Source organism: Numida meleagris, chromosome 3 (genome assembly GCF_002078875.1).
Source record: "Numida meleagris isolate 19003 breed g44 Domestic line chromosome 3, NumMel1.0, whole genome shotgun sequence".
Lineage (NCBI taxonomy): Eukaryota > Metazoa > Chordata > Aves > Galliformes > Numididae > Numida > Numida meleagris.
In genome coordinates this window covers 82,730,258-82,752,598 of record NC_034411.1, presented here as the reverse complement: position 1 = coordinate 82,752,598, position 22,341 = coordinate 82,730,258, and the positions used below count along the sequence as shown (strand labels likewise).

General features: G+C 39.3%; 1 protein-coding gene across 2 annotated transcripts in view; it reads left to right on the top strand.

Moving 5' to 3' along the window:
• Positions 1–22,341, top strand: part of SMAP1 (small ArfGAP 1) — a 97,648-nt gene that overhangs the window by 74,962 nt on the left and 345 nt on the right. Inside the window, exons 6-10 of one of the 2 annotated variants that reach the window (XR_002436458.1) lie at positions 114–198; positions 8,077–8,207; positions 17,621–17,789; positions 18,400–18,728; positions 21,058–22,298. Coding sequence is in view for 1 of the 2 variants with exons in the window: in XM_021390152.1 (XP_021245827.1) it covers positions 114–198; positions 8,077–8,207; positions 17,621–17,789; positions 18,400–18,728; positions 21,058–21,192 (849 nt within the window). In the remaining variant the exon portion in view is untranslated. Of the gene's footprint in view, positions 1–113; positions 199–8,076; positions 8,208–17,620; positions 17,790–18,399; positions 18,729–21,057; positions 22,299–22,341 lie in introns of those variants that run through there. The other variant, XM_021390152.1, reaches the window with a different exon arrangement.

Below are 22,341 nucleotides of genomic sequence, written 5' to 3'. Positions count from 1 at the left end.
CTACAGAAAAGAACTTTTATTTCTGGTATTGGAGTAGCATCTTTAATGGGAATGTTTTAAGCATCGTATCCTTTTCGGAAAAGTTAATTGTGATTTTTTTTTTCCCTCTAAAGCCACAGAAGAAAGAGGATCAGCAATTAGAAGCTAAAGGAAGTCCAAAAAAGTCATCAGAACCCACTGTTGACCTCTTAGGGCTTGGTAAGCAATAAATAATTACCTGTTTTTCTATGGAACGTGTATGCATCATTTTAAATTTTAATAAATATGTTTTCTCTGTGCTTACTGATATTGTTAGCTGAATTTGAAAACCATAACACTGAGTCTATGAATTTAAAACTACAAAGGAAAATGCCATGGGGATCTGTGTATATCAATACTTGCGTTTTGCTAGGGAGAGTAATGAGCTCCTGTGGGAAGGGGAAGTTATCAAAGTGATCTTCAAAGGGCTTGTGGATTGTGATATTTCGATGTTTATGGTACAGGCATATTTTATAGTTGAAATGCGGAGGTAGTCTGAATTGTATTTCTCTAAAACACCTTATATGATAAAATCTCTTAGTTAAAAGAACAGCGAGGTGTCTGACTGTAGCTGACCAATATCTTGTAAAACATAACGCACTGGGTATTGCAGTGTTGTGAACTGACTGACAGTCGTTCCATTTTACCTTACGCACATTTTGTTTTCTTGTCTGGCAGGTAACCATCTATTTGTTGTGTAAATAAACTGTTTTGGACTTAACAATTTTATTTGTACCATGTGTCCGTACGATTGTGTTTTTATGCTTTTTCTTTGCTTGTTGAAGGCTATGCTTGTACAATCTGCAAGTGTGTTTGCCCACTGGATAGAAACAAAAAATAGGAAAACAAAATATTGCAGTAACTATTTTTGATCCCTTTTATTGTGTAATGTTAGGAAGTTTTTCTACATATTGGGAGTGGGTATTAGAATGTTCAATTTTTATTGATATGTTAGTTATTCTAGATTTCAACATAGTACTGGCAGGGCACTGAAGGAGGCAGATAAGTCTTTTAAATGTAATTACTTTTCTAGCTGGTAGAACCAACTGGAATTTGTATGAAAATGATTTGTTTTGTTTCATTTTAAGATAATAATGTTGCAGCAAGGGAGAAAGTATTGTCCCTATTTTAGAATTCACCTGTCAATCAGAATGCAATTTATTTTCCCTCTGAATGCAGAATGGCTATAAAATACTATTTTTGTACCGGCTGTGTGTGTGTCGCAGTCTGTCTCTCATCTCAAGTAATCTACTACCATAGGCAAGCAAAACTTAATTAACAGGAAAAGTTAGATCATTGGGTATAGAATGAACCTTTTAAAAACAAAAGTAATTCAGAATTCATGGAAGGCCGGTCCTTTTTTATTTTCCTTTACCAGACTGACATCCTAATTAAGAATTCAAATTCAATCAGTGTGTGGTTCTGAGATTGTCAGATTTCTGTAGCCTGTTAGTTATGGTTTGAAAAGAATCTTGGTAATACCACTCTATGATATGATAATGAACTCGGATTATGTAGAAATGTAATGTACAATAGAAAGAGTATTATAATTGCGTTCAACTTGTGGCTCTTCAGTGTAAAGAAACATAGCGAGATATACAAAGGGCAAAGTTTATAATTGTAGCAAAAAAATGATGTTAGAGGAAGGAGTGTTAAGAACTTTAAATAACAAATTGAAAGGCAGTGTAGTAAGCTGGTATCGCTTGGAATCCACTGAGCTGCAAACGAGATGGATTAATGAGAGCAGACCTGCATAATTCATTTGGAGTTATCTTGTAATTAATTCCTGCAGTAGGCTGCTTGTTATTAGTTTGTTGATTCTGATAGTATTAAAAGAAAGATCACTTCAAGGCAATATACGTGCCATATCAAACAATTTTAGAATGGATATGATCATATAGCTCATTCTTCTTACTGAGTAGACATATTTCTAATGACAATAATTCATTCTCAGGACTTTGTTTCTGCAAACTGAGAACAATGGTAGTTTTTATGAGGGTGGATCAGAATCATTTGTAATAGCAAATTAAGTAATTTTAATGGATTGCAATTCATGCTGGAAGAATTCTAGCTTTTTAAACAGCCCAGCCTCTTGTGTTTTCTTTGGAATACATTTGTGCTAGCTTTGAGCATGAAGTTAACGTAACTTCTTGCATGCGTCTCTCTCTGCTGGCTTTTAATATTGGCCTCATCAGAAGGTAAACTGTGAAACAAGGCTTACTTACCCTTAGAAAACAAGTAGCACTTGTAACTGGACTAGATAATTTCCTGAGAATAAATTATTTTTTATTTTTCTTTACTTTGAAGATATTGCATTTAGTAGTATGTTTCACAAATTGCATCTTCAAAACTTGTAATAGCAGCAGAAGCATGGTGTCATTGGTGACTATACTGCCATGTTAGAGTTTCTGCTGAGCCTTTTAAAATTGATCATATACTTCCCTTGAGTTCCTTTTCAGAGAGGTTATAACTGACGAAGTGTTTGGAAATTCAGTTTTTGATGGTCAAGCTACATAAACATTTGTGCCTTTTGGCCTTTTGTTTCAGAGTACCTTTTAGTTCAATAATCCACAGATACAGAAATTTGGGAAACGAACATGTACAAGCTAAATATTCTTTTGTTCTCCACAAACAACTGTGTTACTTAATGTTCATACATTTTTCCCTCACTTCCCAAGCTATGAGAAATCACAGTTTATTTCTTTAGTCTAAAACTGACACCTCTGTTTTTTAATGATCTCTACAATTATTTGGATCTTCCCCACACTGAAAGAGAGCACTGCTGAGAATGTGAGGAAGTTAATGCAAAAATTGGTGATGTTGGATTTTATAACATTAATTTTTAATAGGGGTATTATAGGAAACTTTTTTTGGTTTGAAAGTCACAGCATGTGAGCCAAAGTTCTTCAGCCTTTAAGTCGTTGTCAGTGCTCTCTCCATCTCAGCAGTGTTAATCCTGCTAATCCTCTGTGCTGCTTGGTAGCTCGGGGTTCTCTCTTACAAGTTACATGTTTCCACTTATGTCAGACTGATGGAAGAAAGATAGCTTTAGAAAATACTTGTAAAACAAATTGTATGGTATCTATGTAGGATAGTGGGTTTTATATAGTATTGCTGATATATTAAGATCATGCTTAGGTAGGCATACAGTGTACCCACCCCAAATGAACATATATACAACTTCTTGGTGCATGTAGCTTTGTTAGATTTCTGGTTTTCCAGATTTTATTTTGAGAAGTATTATACAGAAAAAACCTTCCAGTGAATACTTGAACAAAGGTTTTGGCAGTAAATAAAATTTCAGTGATGCAGTAAATAATTCTTCAATAATTTGGATACTTGTTTATATCTCTGTCACAGATTTTGTTTAAAGTGTTCAACTATTTTTCTTAGCTCTGTCTTTTTGGTAATTTGATGCAATAAATAATCAGATGCATGTTCAAAATATCTCCTGCTGCGAGTTTTAGTATTACATTCATATGTATGAAAACACAGCTTAGTAGCAAAGTCTTGTAAATAGTTTGCCTCTTTATAATTATTTTCAGAAACATAATGCAAGGAACAGGTCTTTCTTACTGTTTCTCTTTTCTTGCCATACCTTTGCATCTCTTATATTGGTCACTCACCACTTGCACAGAGAAATGTACCACAGATTAATGCTGTGTATTAAAGCTTTGATAACAAAAGGAAGCACTGAATTAGAAATTGTATTGTCAGAAATTAATAAATTATACACAGAAAAGCACTATAATGGTAAACATCACTAGAACCCTTTACTTACTAATATTTACTTCTGGTAAATAGCTTTTATTTCTACTAACACATTTATACAAGACTTCTATTTTGAAAGCTGAAGCAGCATCTGCTGTTGCATAGTATGGCTGAAAGAAATCACATATTACCTGTAATATTGTCATAAAGGTTAAAAAGTGAGGGTTTTGGACTTCTAGAGGTAGGAACAACAACAAAAACCAGCATCTGTTGACTTTCCACATTACCTGCTCCAGCTGAGTGTGACAGTTCTGCCTGTGGTGTGCTCTTGTTGCTGGGGTTGTGCCACGTCTTGTCCTTCATCCGTAGCTACTGGTGTATTCTCCAGAAATGCAATGAAGTACTGTTCATTGAAAGTACTTTTAGAGTAACTCTGTGATCATCTCCCTAAGACTTAAGTTGGTTAAAGCTATACATTTCTTAAAGTATTCAGGTGGGCCTGTATAACTTAATCTGCTTTTGACTCATTCCTGGAAAAGACTACAGGCATGTTTCCTTCGGTCTATCCTTCTCATCAGTTTTTAATGGCAGGCAGTAAAAGTTGAATGAAAAGTAACATTCTTAGAATAGTTTAGATCTCAGAACTCAACTAGAGCATCTTTCACACGCTAGAGAAGTATTTTAAGGTTAGGAGAGAAGATGAAATACATTCTAATAGTTGAGAATATCCATAAGCTCTATAAACGTGTGAACTATTACACTGAAACACAAGTTTGTGTATGCCTGCACACATACATTTTTATGAATATACTAATATTTGTACAAATAATAAACAAGATTGAAAACACTATTAGTTCTTTTCTGAAATTTACCTCGTTCTGGAATATTCTAGTTTCATGGTGGAAAAAAAGTTTTAGGATTTGCTAAATATTGCAACTGTTGCATTTTTGAGAAAGGAGTAAGACAGGATCTCCTATTAACATTATTCATACAGAGCTAAAACTATGTTGTAAAGAGTCATTCAGAATGTCTCATTTCTGCACTGATGCAGACAGAAATGTTTATTTTTAGTGTAAAATTCAGTAAAATGTTGAAAGCATGTACATTGTCAAGTGCCACCCTTGTAGAATACCTATAGCTGTTAAAACAGCTTTGGACTGATCTAGCAAAAACCTGAGGTTTCATAATATTCATTTATAACGAGCATATTAACTGCTTAAAAAATACCGTACTCTTACAGTTGTGTTCTACCATGAATGTTTTACATATGTGAAATGCTTGTTCTACTAAATTATTATATGTAAATATAAAGTCTTACGTGATAAACATTTTTAGATTGAGGGAACTGAACCACTTTGGAATGTAAGACTTTTTCTAATACATATGACTCCCTGAGAAAATGAGAACATTAAATTATTAATTCCAGACAATCCATTTGGATGAAAATTATACACTATTCATTCCTAAATTTATCTGAAGCAGTCAACCTTTTGGGATTTGTTTTTGGAACTGCCTGACTGTAGAATGACCTCAAATGAATAGAGTACTTTGAACTACCAGAAGCTCATTACTTGCTTGACAATACATTTATTTGCATGCTTAAAGCACTGTTGCAGACAGAATGATGGATCAGATTATACATACGGTGTCCACTGGCTTCTAGTCATCAGAACAGAAAGAGGAGAAGGAGACCTTCATAGCTAAGCTGCAAACAGACTTGCTATAATCGTAGATTATAAGCTGCAAGACTTCGTTTTGCAGAATTGTTGAAAAACTCCCAGAGAAGTCAAATGTTGACATAGGAATTGAATTGACTGATGTGGCTACCTAAATCATAGAATCACAGAATATCCTGAGGTAGAAGGTACCCATAAGGATCACTGAGTCCAACTTCAAATCCTATGTCTGAGGGCATTGTCCAGGCGCTGATTGAACTCTGGCAGCTCGGGGCCATGCTCACTGCTCTGGGCAGCCTGTTCCAGGGCCTGACCCCCTCTGGTGAAATGCCTTTCCCTAACCCCCACCTGCCCCTCCCCTGACACAGCTCCATGCCGTTCCCTCGGGCCCCATCGCTGTCACCAGAGAGCAGAGCTCAGCGCTGCCCCTCCGCTCCCTTGAGGATCCCCAGCCACCATGAGGCCTCCCCTCAGCTCCCCTGCTCTGGGCTGAACAAACCCAGGGATCTCAGCCACTCCTCATACACCTTGCCCTCTAGACCCTTCACCATCTTTGTGGCCCTCCTTTGGACACTCTCTAATAGTTTTATGACATTCTTATGTTCTGGTGCCCAACGCTGCTCATGGTACTCAAGGTGAGGCTGCACCAGTGCCAAGAAGAGCCGGACAATCGGTTCAATCCTTCTGTCATTGTTCAGATTATTGTTTACTTTTAGCATATGAGATCTAATATTTTGAAGCTGTTCCTGTGGCCATTTTGTCTTTATGGAGTTCCTTGGTCTTTCTTACTCCTTGCAGACTGTATAATTATCCTCTCAGGCTTCCAGGAACTTTGAGCAAGAAACACTCATGCTGAGGTTTTGTTTCTTGGGAACGCTACTTGCTTCTGTCCTTGTATCCCTGCCTTCAAGGTATTTTGTCACTGGGTCTGCATGCCTTTGTTAGCATGCACAATTTGGTCTGCATTTCACATTGATAGGAAGAGGACTTGAGAGTTGGCAAATACCAAGCTACTTGTGATCCTGATTGATGCTAAATCAAATTATAGAATTATTTTCTGTATCTGAAGAAGTCACTGAAGACCTGCAGACCAGCACCCTTCCACCTGGTTGTTTCTTAATTCCTTGTATGAAAAAGGTGCAGTAAAAACCTACTGAGGTTTTATGTATACCAAATTCAATTTAGAGCTGCTGTTTGTATAGGAACTATAGCTGTGCCTACTAAGACATGAAAGTTAGCATCTATACAGTGAGACAAAATACAGGTATAGATTCATGGTTGTAACTTCTGATATTTACCACATTGTCAGATTTTGACATTTATGACTTCTGTGTTAACTTTTCAAGTATATAGTAGTAGCAGCCTGTGTCTTTAGAATAAATATTTACATTCAAGACAGCCAAAGCCGGGGGGAGGGGTCACTTTCCATCAGAGTGTGGTGGAAGGCTAAAATAAGGAGGCACCTTTGGGTGAGGGTGTTTTGGACTGATTGTTTCAGAATGCAGTGCCTTCTGGTATGAGCTAACAGCTCAGAGTCTTGTCAGATCTTCAGTGACGGTTTCCTCAGTCAAGTGATTTCCAGGCTGATGAAGTGCCTGGTGGTGCTGTGAGGATCCTTTGTTCCAGCCTGTCAGTATCCTGGGCTACCGGGAAGGGCAGTCTCCAGCTGCTGGAACTGCAGTGAGTTCACATGTGACTGAACAAAGTAATGAAAAATGATAATATTCTACATGCAAGCTGACAGGTCTTGTTATAGTCTGCCAGTTATTTGTGTTCTTAAATAAAAAAGTAGAGGAGCAAAAGGAGATCTTACTTCTAAGTAATAGATTTACTCTTCTGTTCTGCATTTTTTCCTTAAATAAATAAATAAATGCTCTGTGTTTGTTCTTTTCCAGATGGGAAAGAATGCTGCACTTGTTTCAGAGATGGAATTTTATTATTTTAAATGAATGTTGGAAGATTCTTACAATTTGCTTTTAATTAAACTTTGCATCTCTGCTATGATCTTTACTAGTCAGACCACTTCTCTGTCCCTGTAAGAGTTCCAGAATCTTTAATTTACCAAAACCTCACATCTACCTATGCCTCCAACTTTTCTCAGTGGTAGTAATGAATATGTTTTGTGTGTTATTACTAGAATGTTCATGCGTGGCTGTTAATGATCGACCTCTGCTCTGGAAATAGATCCTTTCACTAAGGTCAATAATTGTAGTGTTCGTCAGACACTGGAAAATAAGTTCTTATAACTTAATAAAAGAAGGAAGTGACTGTTTTTTCTTTAATATTAATCAGCTGTTTTTGAAGGTCTTTGATGCTTTTTGAAGTTAAAAAATGGTGGTCTGTATTCTGTGCTTTAAATTTGGAATATACTGGTGTGTTAGTTTTTAAATGTATGTTGGAAGCTTCTGACAAATATGTTTGAGATTAGCTACACGCGTGTAATTGTGTGATCTAAAGAGAAGTGATAGTTAAATCCTTTAGAATCTTAGGTAAGTTAAAATTTACTTTACAGAAACTTTGAATGATGAGAACAATCTTTTCTTAGAAGTGGAATATGTATATGAGGGTGGTGGTGGTGTGGTCGGCAGCTTTGATTATTTTTTAATTATTTATTACTCATAAAAACACCTGCCAGTTTTCATTTTAAATGCGATTCTCTTGTCTTTTTGAGATGGTCCAGCTGAAACATCTGTTGCAAATGGAGGCACTGCTGCTGCCATCACAGCATTGAATGATGACCTGGATATCTTCGGCCCAATGATCTCCAATCCTTTACCAGCAGCTGCTGTACCTCCTGCTCAGGTAAATGTTATTTAGTTATATCTTTGTGTAAATATGCATGTGCACGTGCATATTTTCCTTCAAGAAATTGTTCATGTGGACATTTAGAGCTCCAGCTTGCGGCTGGAGACTCTAGCTGTAATGCCTATGTTTTTCTCTCCTCTTTGGGCTTCCCTGGTACTTGTATGTAGGACTGGGAGGTACTCTGGTCTTCTTTTCTGATTCCTCCTGATTATCCTACTGAATGATATTTTACCTTCTCCTTGTTTGATGGTAGTCATAGTTTCTTCTAGTTTATATTCTGTCATCTTGTTCTTTGCTTTTTTTCTAATTAAGTATTCTGAATATGTTTTTTACCTCATGTCCTCAGATCATTGAGCTTTAAGTCATACTTTTTATGGACTTCTTGTCCCTGCCTATAGCAGGGGGATTGGAACTGGATGATCGTAGAGGTCCCTTCCTACCCAAACCATTCTGTGCTTTTTGATTATTATTGCTTTGTGATGCTGATACTTAGAAAATAATACAGCAGATGCTTCTGTCTTAGAGCTACTGGAAATTTGGAATCTCAAGCGTCTTACTCAAAATCAAGAATGAATATCTAGAAAAACTAATAATGTTTCCGGGGCTGATCTGGCTTTTGTTTCATCTTGGAACTGGTATGTCCTACCTTCCTCGAAGAAGGGGGAACACAACCCCTGCACACGGCCCACTCCCTTTCGTAGAGCAATGACAGTTTGAAAGAGTCCCCATTGCCCAGCCTGCTGTAGCTAAGAAAGGCAGCTTTCAGCCTCAGAAAATAACACGTTAGTGCTGAACTTGGCTGGTACAGATGAGAACACACTTGCACTGGCTTTCATCCCCAGAGCAGCTTCTGAGAGGGAGGCTTTGCCCCACCTGTGGAGCTCTTTTTAGGTAATTTAGAGGCTTATGCTAGCAGAAGGCTCGCTGTCTTGCAGAGCTGAAGTAGGAAGGACCTTATGTATTCTTGAATTTATGGCTTGGGACCTATGATCTGTACTGATTTTTCCTTTTCCGGCAGTTCTGATAATATCAAAAATGGAAGGGATGATGATGGAAAGTAATTCTAATTCAGCTGGCATATCGTAATTTTGTTTCAAGTGTTCAATTTATCACTGCGGTCAACTCAAGGCATATATAAAAACTGCAGTTTTTATTGTTTATCTTTTACTCTCCCCTCACCTACTGGCTGCTGCTTTGTGAAAAATGCTAGGTAGGGTTTTTGAGACTGAAATCACATCTCTTTTTAAACATGAAAACTACAGATAAGGCAAGCTGCCCTGCGTGCCTTCAGCCACTTGTAAATGATGAGGGAAATGAGTGGTTCGAGTGTGCTAGCTAAGATTGCAAAGGAAATTGTTGGTATGGATTTTCTTGACTCTTGTGGATGTCTGTGTTCAAGGTACCAGAAAGAACACTAAGTGCATGTTGTCCTGCTATTCTACTGCCTTATGTCAAAATTGATCTAGATAAATCCACCTATAGAGCTAGATGTGAAAAGCAGTAAGCCATTTCCAGCTTCACTGAACTGTTTAATGTATCCAATTTTGTAGTAGATAGGGTAAATTGAAATCTAGAATCACGAGGTTTCCACTCAACCCCATAATAAACAGACCAGTGATAGTAACGCGTGTAGTGGAAAAGATTGGCTTCTGGTTTTCCCTTCTTCCTGCCTTTCTGATAGTGAATGTGGTTCTCTCTGAGTGTATTTACTGTTGGTTCAGGACAAAAGACTTTAGGGGTACCGTCCATGTTGCCCAATCAATATTTTCAGGGAGCTTTCAGAATTTCAGCTTTCTCTTAATTTGTTTCTGTGAGCAAGTGATGTGACTTGCTGGCTAAACGACAGATTTTGCCGTAGAGGGGAATCAAAAAGGTGTTGTGGTTGAACGTGGCCAGCAGCTCAGCACCACCCAGCTGCTCACTTGTTGGTGTGATTGTCTGGATGGTGATGATTGCTGGTGGGTTAGATAGTGAACTGAATGTGTTAGTGGTTGAAGGAAACAGATTGTCTTAAATGCATTTCTGTGATAAAGCTTGGTCCCTGGAACTTCTGTGTGTGGGTGAAATGTTTTGGTATGTTTAGAATTTATCATTTCTTGTGCTAGTTTCTAGAACAGATATAGCACTTAGTAAATACATCAAGAATCTCAATATTTGGTATCACCTTGATTGTGTCCTTTAAAGCCTGAACATTACTTGCAGTTAACAAACCAGTCCAGAATTGTATTGATGATTTGCTTTTTTCTGAGTGCCATAATCAGGAGTGGTGAATAGAAATCTGATCAAATGTATAGCATCCTGCAAGATTTAATTCTTGGTTATCTTCCGTTTTTAATCGTTAATCTCAAAGAATATGTAATATAGACAGATAATTTCCCCAGATTAGAGACAGGGAAATGGAGGTAGCAGGGGATGATGACTAAATAGGTTGCTTTGCAGACTGGGACAAAATGAATATTCCTTTTTCTTTTACATCCAGAAAGGCCTTGTAGGTCTGGGCACTGCGTCTGGAAAGGAGTTGATGGTGCCGCTCATTTGTCGGTGGTATGAGTAGTTTGCAATATTTTTCCCTTCTAATCCAGATACAAGTTGGATGGGATTCAGAGAAGAGTCAGGAAAATACTAGAGTCTGGAAACCATCCTTGGTAATGAGAGATTTTAAGGGTTCACTCTGTTTAACTTATTTTCTATGAGAAAGCAAATGGGAAAGTGGGGATAAACAACAGTGGGTTTGTGAACATCAAAGGAGAAGGGAATTTGATGCTGTTCCTCAAATAGATTGGCAGAAACAACACGTGATTGTTCATTGCTCACAGGATTGCTTTTGTTTTTCGGCTTAAACCTTCAAAATGGGGTTTAGTATTAGGTTAGGATTCATATTGTTATGGCATGGTGGAGCACAGAGGTGTACTATTTGCATGTTTTATTATGAGAATGAAACGTTGTGATGTCTGAAAACCTTAGGAATCTTGACAATTGTCATAGCCAATACATGATTTTAAATGAAAACAAAAGTGTTTATTTTTCACTCTCAAAGATGACTTGAGCATTCAGCATTCTATTGATTTTTAACTCTCCTTGCAGGTGTCTTCATTACAGTCTTCAAAAACACTTCAAGTATTTCTTCCTCTTATTCTCTATGGCAGGATTCTAGTAAAAATTTTGCATTTATAAAGGACTGGTAAAGAACAATGGGATTGCATGCTTTTTCTAGAGTTTTGCCTGTTAGTAAGTTTAAGGGGTGTAAAAGTAGTTAGTTAGCTTAACCAGCTCTTCCTGTAAAGCTAGAGAAAGGGCATATGCTAGAAAATGACCGGTTATGTAGTGTTCATGGACAAGAAAAAGGAAAAAATCACATTTTTACATATTGAGTGAATATACACTTTTTAAATTGAAGTGAGCATAGCTAAATTCAAAGTATTAGCAAAGAGGGTTTTGTTACTAAGCATTGTATAGGATCTTAGCAAAGGTCTGTAATTGGTAGCTGTTATTAAGCAATTTTCTAAGTTGTTTTAGGCAGATATTAGTTTCAGACTTGGTATAGGTGTATCTTCCAGCAAAAATGTGATATTCATTCTTTGCTGAAAATTGCAAGGAAGGGGAGAAGGGGGGAACGGTGAGGCGTGAAGTTTGAAAGTACTGACTCACTGAAGCACTGATGCTTAGCAAGAGTCTTTCACAAGGCAGGATGCTAAAATCCACTGAAACTACACTTCGGGGTGGTTTTCTATGTGTGCATGTTCTGCATTGTATTGGGAGCTGGGAGTTGGTTCAGGGGCTACAAAAATACATTTTGGAACAGATGCTATATATTCATCTCGTCTGTTTCAAGACAAACTTTCATTTAAAGCATAATGTGTTTTAGATAACTACATGTTCTCAGATACTCATTTTTCCCAGAGGTGTATGTACCTATGTGACTGCTGCAGAGCAGCAGACGAGCTTCAGCTTCTCAACAGGCTGCAGTGATGAGAATGTTTGAGTCCTTAGTTTTTGTGGGAAAAAATGATTTGTTCAAAAGCTAGGTGTACTGTGAGTGTTACTTATGTGGGGTCTTACTGGGGAGCTATTTAGCCCTATTTTCATGTGATCTGCTGAATTGTTTACAGCTTCTTCTTATGTTTGTTTTATCCCTTTCTAGATTTTGAGGTATGCAGAAGATAAATTTATTCCTTCGTCTGAATGTAGGCGACATGGATTGACTGTGTTCATGGTGGCTTATAGTTGGTTACTGCCAAGCTTATCAAATCTGTCTCTTAATCACAGGAGGTGTTCTTGTTTCCTAATTACTTGTCTGCTTGTACTTGCTCAGTTTACTGTCATTGAGACAATCTGAGAGTCTGGGAAGTCTGTGGATGAACGCCAGGAGGTAGTGGCAGGCGAGGCGTAGTGGTCACACTGAAACTTCTTACTCAGGTAGTAAGTGTACACTTGTACCCAGTACCCAGAGCAGCAGTCCCCTGTATTTCTAACTGTATGCGCAAATGGAAGCTACTCAGGTTTGGGAGTTGGTCATTGGAATTCCCCAGTGCTGTACTGCTCCTGGACCTTCTTCACCAAATTGTTTGGAATTTGGTGTCAGTGATGAGATTGTGGAACTTAGAAGGGGCTCAGTGATTGATACATTATTTAAGCTATTTGTTTTTGTATCAATGGCTGTTTGCTTTCCTCTTGAAGAAGCTAAAGAGGACTTCTGCATGGTTTAGGATAAGTTCAACCTGTTTTAACATTGGTTAGTGTGGTTAGAGCTAGTCCTAAGTTCTCTTTTTTTCATATGTGTTCAAGTTGTGGCAATTTGAGTATTTCTGGAATGATTGATGCACAAGATTTTAATTGTTTTGACATCTCCCAGGTGTTGTATTTCTCCTCTTTGGTGTGGGCCTTTTTTGAGTTCTGGTGCCTCTTTCAGTTTTAAATTCTTGTAACTTCTGATATGAGTCTCAATTTTTCTTGCACTGAGTGACAAGGGTGTGCTGTCTTTTATTATATGTTAGATTCTTGATGAAAAAGATTGCTTCAAGCTATATGGAGACATTCAGTTGTAACTACTCCCTGTGCTTCTTTGGTATTACATTTAAAGAATGCAATGCTTTGGAGAAGGCAGTGAATTCTGCAGTAGTGTGACATCTCTTCTTCCTGGGGAGCTTGCAGAACAGTGGTTTCTGTAATATTGCAGTCTGTGCATTTTAAGATGTATTGCACTGTCTTCCTTGGCTGTAATATACAAACCAGGATTTTGATCCATGTTCATCTCTGTTTCCTGAAGACGTGGCCCAGATAAACAGGCTTGACAGAGGGAATGAAGGGTAGAAAGTGTTTGTTCTTGGAATTATTTCTGCATGCTAAAAATTTGTAGGCATTAGGAAGTTTCTCCAGACTGCCATAAATGGACCACGGTGAGTAAAGATGTACATCGTGTAGTGCAGAAGCCATGACAGGCTAATGAGATGTTGAAAAGAGCTGAAATGTGGATGTGGTTGATGCTGTCACAGTACTGGGATCTGCATCTCTCTGAGACTGGGGGAAGAGAAAGAACTGAACAGCTCTTGAAAAGCTGTTCTGATAGTATGCATGCTCCCAGAGTTCGGAGTGGAGGTAGCAGTGCTAAGAGGCTTACAGTCTGATGGATGAATTATGTAGATGTGGCAAAATAGCACATAATTTGCTTTGGTCTGCAGGCAGGTCAGTTGTGTGCCTCTATTCTTAGTTGTTGTTTTTTCTAACCCATTACTGGAAAACGTGAAGTTATTAAGGTAAGGACAAAATTCTGCCTCTGCCTGGAAAGCTGGGGACGGATGAAGCTTATTTTTCCAACTGTTTTATACAAACAGTCTTTATGGAGAGCAAAGTTATCAAGGATGAAAGGAAAGTTTCAGGCTGATCAAAAGGAGTAGTATTTGAAAGAATTAGGTGGATGTTGAAAGCTGCTAGAGGGATTCAGCTGAGAGCCAAAGAATTGAGACAAAAACAGTGATGTACTTGCTAGACTACAGAAGTATTTGATTTGTTCAAAACCTTGGAAAGCAAAGCAAAGAGTAAATCTGGTCCTCTTAAACATCTTCATATGATTGGGATGATGGGGCAGAGTGCACCCTCAGCAAGTTTGGAGATAACACAAAGCTGGGAGGAGTGGCTGGCACATGAGAAGGCTGTGCTGCCATTCAGAAGAACCTGGACAGGCTGGAGAGCTGGGCTGGCAGGATCCTTATGAAGTTCAACAGGGGGAAGTGCAGAGTCCTGCAGCTAGGGAGCAGCAGCTCCCGGCACCAGGACATGCTGGGGGCCACCCATCTGGAAAGCGGTCTGGCAGAAAAGGACCTGGCTGTCCTGGTGGGCACCATGGTGAACGTGAGGCAGCAATGGGCCCATGCTGCAAAGAAAACGAATGGTATTCTGCGATTCACTAGGTAAAATATTGCCAGCAGGTCCAGGGAGATAATCCTTTGCCTCTGCTCAGCACTGGTAAGGCCGCACCTTGAATACTGTGTCCCAGTTCCCCCAGTACAAGAGAGGCATGGACAGGCAGACTGGAAAGAGTCCAGCGGTGGGCCAGTACATTGATTTAAGAGACTGTAGCATCTCTGCTATTAGGAGAGGCTGAGAGCATGGAAAAGAGGAGGCTCAGGGGGATCTCATCTATGTCCATGAATACCTGAAGGAAGGGTGCAAAGAAGACAGAACCGGGGTCTGCTCAGTGGTGCCCAGTGCCAGGACAGGAGGCAGTGGGCACAAACTGGAAGACTCTGATCACCAGGAGCACTTCTGTGCTGTGTGGGTGAGAGCACTGGCACACACTGCCCAGAGAGGTTGTGGAATCTCCTCCTTGGAGATCTCCACAGGCCACCTGGACTGCTGCAGCTGTCAGACCAACTTAAAATATTGAGGATGCCATGAGCTTTATGCACTGTTTTGTAATATTTAGGGAATTTAAAGCCAAAATTAAAATATTTATTTTTAGTCTCCCATGTTAACCTAAACTTCTGCATTCAGCCACGTGCAGTTTGTGTGGCCAGATGGTAAATGTGATGGATTCAACTACCATATTTATGGCTCTGGCACATAAGGCTGATATTTTACAGTAAAAATTTCCTTTTCTTAGGTATTATGCTTTAGAGGTAATAATTAAGCTGTCAGTGATGAAGCCAGTGTACGTTGAAACATGAAACATATTTGAGATAACTGATAGTATTTCTGATAAGTTCTGTTATACACTGTTGAGCTGTTTCATATTTCCTAATTACCTGATGAGTATTGAGCTTTGGTGCAATGATGGAGGGCACTGCACACAGCCTTTCCTAAAGGCATAATGTTGTATGTATTCAAGACATACTTTCACAGAGGTCTTTGATAGCATGAGAATGGGAGGCATGTGAAATTCATGTCAGTGTTTAGCTTGAATGCCACTCTCTGTTTTCTTGCCGCATAGTTTGCATTATCTGCCATTTATGTAGCTGTTGAACACTGGAGGGAGTGCTTCTTCAGTGCCTTTGGATCCTCTTAGAATCTTCCAAAACCAAACTGAATTAACAGACATTAAATGAGCATTTAATCTCGTGACGTAAACTTGGTGGCTGTTTGTCATCAGGCCCCTGGGCTTTCCCTTCTCTTTGTGCTAAGTACATACAAGTATAATGTGCTTTATTTTGCTAATGCACCTAAAGGTAACAGTATTTCATATATGCAGAGATCCTCTAAACTGAGGTCATCCCAGACAAGAACAGTCTGATGCTGTTTGTTTCGAAAACAAATCAACCATATGTGAAAATGGAAGAAGAAAAAACAAAAAAACAAAACAGGAAAAAAAACCCACAGACGCATCTACTCTTCTCCCTTCTAGAAAAAGCAAACCTCCTCCTTACTGCAGTACGAGCAGCAGAGAGGAGCTGCCTCTGTTAGCTCACTTCTACTGCTTCAGTGTCTTTCTCCGACCACAGCTATTGTACAGTGGCTGATGCACTACTGGGAGAATGTGCCGCAATTCAGTACCGGGACTTCTGGGTGTACCTGTGGAAAAACAAATACAACCACCAGGGGTGGGCTTTTACCTGAATAGAAATTGAAATCCATTTCTGGTATTTTCAGAAAGGTTTTGCCAGCGTGACAATTCTCTCAGTTTGAGAGGGCTTCCTACTACCCACTAAAACCAATTCTTTTTAATTTGCAACCAGAATTTTTGTCAGCAATAAGCAAGAAGCAGTGGCTTTATGAGTATGTGAACCAGGAAGAGCAGCGAGGCTGTTGCTGTAAGCTGGAGCAGAGCTGTGTTACAGCACCTGCACATTTCGGGGCGGCTTCTCGCCTGATGGCATTGCTGTAGGATGGCAGCAAAGAGGTGGATCTGGCTGCAGAGCCAGACCCCTCGTTGTGGTTTCATCCAAGCAGTTTTCTCCTGTGTTGTACAAAAGAGTTGAAAATTGAATAAGCCGTGATGGTAGGCAGGTGTGTGAACTGCAGAATCATTTAAGGTTGGAAAAGACCACTGAGGTCATCTAAGTCCAACCATCAACCCATCACCACCATGCCCACTAACCGTGTCCCTAACCAGGTGGCATTGTTAGGCTAGTCCGTAACTCTCTCACTGCGCATAAGGTTGCTTTGGATTGGAAGTTCCCACTGGTAACGGGAGTCATTTGTTCCAAGGCATATAACAGGAATGCAGTGTATTGCCTCCTTACCTAAGCAGTATGGAGGTATGTGTGTGTTAGCAGCCATAACATCACTGGCAGGCGTTGGATGCGGTTTGGTTATAGAACAAGTGGTGAAAGAGCAATAGAGAGCCTGACAGCCGGAGTGTATTTCAGTTGTTCAGTCCTGGACTGCGGTAAGCTGGAGATGATTACATTTTCTCAATAAAGGAAGTGTGCTTACAAAGCTCTAAGCCAATTACATTGTATTTTAGAAGTTGTTTACTTTATCAGCTGAAATTTTACTTCTGCCTTTTCCCCAGAAATATTATCCTCTTAGCTGAAGTGTACTCTAAAACACTGCATCTTTTGTGTTAGCTCCTCTCTCATTTACTCTGCTTATGAGAGGATTAATGAGATGTGAATTGTAATCTCCTTGTTGATTTCCTAATTATTTTCCATAATCTGGCTATGGCTCAGGATTTATGCTGCTCACTGATAAAAGATGCGGGAGCAGCAGGAAGGAGCAGCCTGTGTGTGTAGTCCCTGGAGTTGGTCAGGGCTTTAATTTCGTTCTGTAACCTCAGCCCAGTGTTCCGTTCCTTCCCTATATACATACTGCTGTCTTAAGAGATACTGCGTCTTGGTAAATCCTCATTGACTTTAATTTATTTTCTGTAAATGAATGGGTTTTTGTGTGGTTCTGGGATGAGGAGTGCAGTAAATACTTCACGTAGCAGTGTTGCTGGTTTCCCTCAGCATTCTGTCCTGACCTTTATTTCCCAGAGCGCTTCTGCCAAACCAGCAGCTGCCACCTTGTCTGCAGCAGCCGGAGATCTCGATCTGTTCACTGAGCAAACGACAAAATCAGAAGAGTCGGCAAAGAAACAGCTCTCCAAGGACTCCATCTTGTCACTGTATGGCACAGGAACCATGCAGCAGCAGACTGCACCAGGTAAATCATTCGGCACGTGTTTCTCATGCAATTCAGTTTTAAGCTTTACCCGGAATACAGTCATCTCCTACAAGTGTAAGACAAAGGTGGGGCAACCTGCTACTATATTCAAATGAAGAACTGTATTTTTACCACTTACAAACATGGGAAAATTACTGAAACATGAATACTGAAGCTACAGAACAAAACAGTGTGTGATTGTAATTTATTTATTTATAATCAAGTGTGCATTTGACTGACAGATTTGTGAATTCAGCTCCTGCTGTCCGATTCATTGCTCAGGGTCTGAAGCTCTGCAGCAGGACGCTGGGGTGAGTGCAGAGCTCTCAGGTTTGATTTCTGTGGTGTTTGTAGGAAAACAGACTTCTAGTACGGCAGTCAAATACTCTCACTCATCTCAGGGATTTGCCAAACTTTCTACGGTGGTGAGTCCTTTTCCTTTGAGAGATTTAAAGCAACTTCCAAGTTTTACAGGAACTAAACTAGTGGCACTGACGTACAGCTGGACAAAGTTATCCTTTAAAATTGTTTTGATGCACCTAAAGCTTTTGGGGGCGGAGGGAGAAGATGACAAAGTACTTTCTCTGAGGTATCCCTTTCTCTGATCCAGGTATGTTCATAGGCTCCTCCTCTATGCCATTTACCACACAGCCATCGACTCATTTCCAAGGTTTCCCAGCCATGGGAGTTCCTGTGCCTGCAGCCACCGGGATGATGGGAAGCATGATGGGACAGTCGGTGCCAGTCATGGGGCAGAGCACAGGGGTGATGGTAGGAATGGGAATGCCCAATGGATTTACTGGTACGACGCAGACTGGTGTGATGGGACTTCCTCAGAATGTCGTTGGACCTCAAGGTGGAATGGTGGGACAAATGGTTACTCCACAGAATAAGTATGGACTGCAACAAAATCAGCAAGCTCAATGGAACCTCACCCAGGTAAATGCTCGCTATTCCCAGATAAGGGTGTTTGAAAAAAACATCTCCTCAGGTACAAACTGCTTAGCTGTAGGAGGAAAGCTGCGGTGGAGCCAAGTTACAGACTGCTGGACTAGGAGTTGCTCAGATGCACAAGGAAGAAAATCAGTGAAGAAAGAAATTAAAGATAACCAATATATAAGCACAGAATAAACTTTGCCGAGGGAGGCCAAACTCAGTTTTCTGCTGCTGTAGCCAGCCTCATCCTGGCATCTGAATTAGGTAAAGAAACAGCTTCACTATAGTTACGCTGCACCAAAGTGTAAACACAGCAGCGTAACTAAGAGCAGAATTGAATGGCTCGGGGATGGCTATTAACAATTAATACTTTAATTTCCAGGCTTCAAGATAAATTTTGGTGGAATGTGCAGTTCTCTGCACTGTGATGTTCTACTGTAGATAATTTGCTTAGGGTCATCTATTATTTATCTGTAGCATTTCCATGCTATCTTCTATTTCTTAAACATGTTTAAAAGGTTCTCTAAAAGTGTTAGTGTATGCTTAGGACTGTATGGGTACATTAGCCAATGAAACATCTTAAAATTGGGTAGTTGAGAGCTTATTTAAAAAAAAAAAGTCAACTTTTTCTTAGAGTTCAGTATGGATGATAGCAACGATTTTTTTCACATTTTTTCATTAGAAGAACCATTCAATAATTGCATGCTGCTTACTCTAGTAATTCAGGAAGTGTACCTTAATGACTTATTAGGTTTAGCTCTACTAATTAAGACTTGCAGTGTGAGCCGTTCCGGGGGTTCTTACATGGATACAGTAGCCTCTCTGAAAACACAGACCGTCATCCACTTTGAAAAGTAGTTTCTTAAAGGTGAGAATTGCAAACTGTCAAATGAAAAATATCTGCGGGCTAATGATAGATCTTTTTAAAGGTGTCTAACTTTAAAAAGGTCCCATAAAAATCTTGCTTCTTATCATGTATGTATTAAAATCTGGCTCATAGGACAAACTCTTACACATTTCTGTACTACGTGCCTATCAGATATTACTGTCATTATGCTGATATCCCACAATTGCTCGGGGAAACGTGCTTCAGTTGCAAGGGGGGAAAGCATGTTTACTTCCCAGAACAGCTTGCTTTATGTACTCTGCTCCTTAAGAATTCTGCTCTGGAAGAGCTGAACAGCAAGGTGAAGCATTTTTAATTTCCATGTTCAGGCCCTGGCTGTCGTTTGTGCAGCCTTTTCACACGTATGAAAGCACACGGTGCCGACCCTGAAATATTACTTTGCAGCTCATTTAACAACTTTTCCACCAGTTGTTTCACAGTTTCCTTTTGTAGCCTAGTATTGTGCAGTCCTGCTGATTTTTAGCTAATGCAATCTTGAATCTAATGTTGCTCATACAACTTGAACGTGTGTGTTCGCTTACTGATTATTAATTGCTCTTTCACCCTCAAATTCTTAAGGGAGGTCATCTTTCCTCTGTCCGTACAGATTGGTTTTTGACTCGTCTGTGTTTTAGTAGATAACAGTTATTTTAAGGCTTTTATACTGAGCACTTTAAATTACAGCAAATACGTAACGTTCTCTGAGAGCAAAAGTATTTTAGCATCTTCCTTAAAATGAACGTGCTGAATTCTGAACTGTTTCCAAGCTTTAGCTAGTTATCTTTCTTAATTTCATGGGAACTGTTTGACTTGTTTTAAAGTTATAGTATCCTGAGTAGCTTCTTCAGCAAAAAATGCCTCAATTTATAGATAACGGTCAAGTTTATAAGTCTATTCATTGGTTGCCAACTAAATGGACAATTAATATATTAAAAAACAAACAAAACAAAACAGTGGCGTAGCCAAGATATTGAGGTCTCCAAAGAAATACTGCTGAAACAAAAACCATCTGGAGTTGCAAATGTAGACAAGGCATTACCACTCGCTTAGGTGTTTCTTTAGTATAATTGCCAAAATTCTGTTGGTTAGCTTTGACAGTTGCCAGGAAGCTCTTATCAACAGAAACACGTCAGGCTCCCTTGTCACAAGCTCTGTATTCACTAGTAGAATTCTCTAGTTAGTAGAATGCTGATACAGCCTTCTCATAGACAGCCAGTCAGCTGCTGCGTCACAGCGATTACCTGAACAGGAACTGGATCCAGAAGAGCTGGTACCCTGAAAGATGATAGATGCTTACCTAGAGTCAATATTTTTATTTAATAAGCAATACTAATTTTAGGACAGTGTCTTTTAAGCGGGCTGATCATTTAGGAGGTATTACTGCTTTTTGGCTAACAGTGTTGCCTCTCAGCTCCAGTGCTCACTGGACTCGTGTATGCTTCACAGATGAATCAGCAGATGGCTGGAATGAACCTCAGCAGCTCCAGCAACGCGATGGGCTTTGGGCAGCCCCCCAGCACAGTGGCGGGATGGACTGGAAGCGCCTCGGGTCAGACTCTCAGCACACAACTGTGGAAATGAACGTTGCAATAGAAGCTTCACCCAGAAGAGCCACCTAACATTCCTTGTCCAAATGCATTTACTTCCGCTGTTCTCTCCATGTACATACTTCTTCTTTTTCCCGAGCTGTTCAGATTAAGAATATAACTGACTGACCGTGTTGTGGTCTATATTGATTTAAATTTGATGTAGTGAAAAGCAGATCAAGAACACATTTATATATCACTGGCAGCGTTTTCATACAATGCATATGAATTCATAGGCCATGTATTTAAGAAGCTGCTTAACCACGTACTGTTTTTTTCCCCTCAAAATTCTAGATCAAATGTTTGCATTTAAGGGACGTAGCTATCATGTTAGTAATATCCAAAAATATAAACCCCGATCCCCCCCCAAAATTACCCAGTAATCCTGTAGAAGGTACTGTATGAACAAATATTTAATCATATATAAATAGAATGTAAATGTATCACCGAGCAATGTTTTCTAGTGTATCAAACAAATTTTGTTTCATCATACATTTCACTGTGATGTTAAATGGTGTGCATAACAGGGAATATGATCATCGAAAGGAAGATAAACCTGGATGTTGCTCTAGTTCTACAAGTTTATTCTTTTAAAAATGAGCATTCGATCCATTTGAGTTTCCTGTGCTAACGTACCCAAGCGGGCTCACGAGGCATGTACGCAGTATTAATGCTGAGAACTGGTATGTATACAAGGTAGCTTGGTGGGAACAGATCTATTTTTCCTTGCAGAGATATCCAGGTTTATGACAGTGATTGTGTTTACATTTTATGGTGCCTCATAATGATAAAATGTTATTTCCCTATATTAAAAGGATGAATCCGTAAATGATTGTGGCTTTTTATTTCATTATTGTATAACTATTCGACAGCTATTTCTTCAAGTCTGATTTTAATGAAGGAAAGCACGTTCCATTTGGATCTATTTATGCAAATATTTAGATCAACAGTTCATGATTTAAAATCAGTTTATAATTATACCACTAAGCTGGATAAATACAAAAACTATATACATACATGATGATTTTGACAATATTCCATTGCAGTCATGTTTCTCTTGATTGATTGTTTTTACTATGTGGAAACAGCCTTACAGCAAAGGTAAGTGTCAGTTTATTAAGATGAGTTCAGAAATGCATGCAAA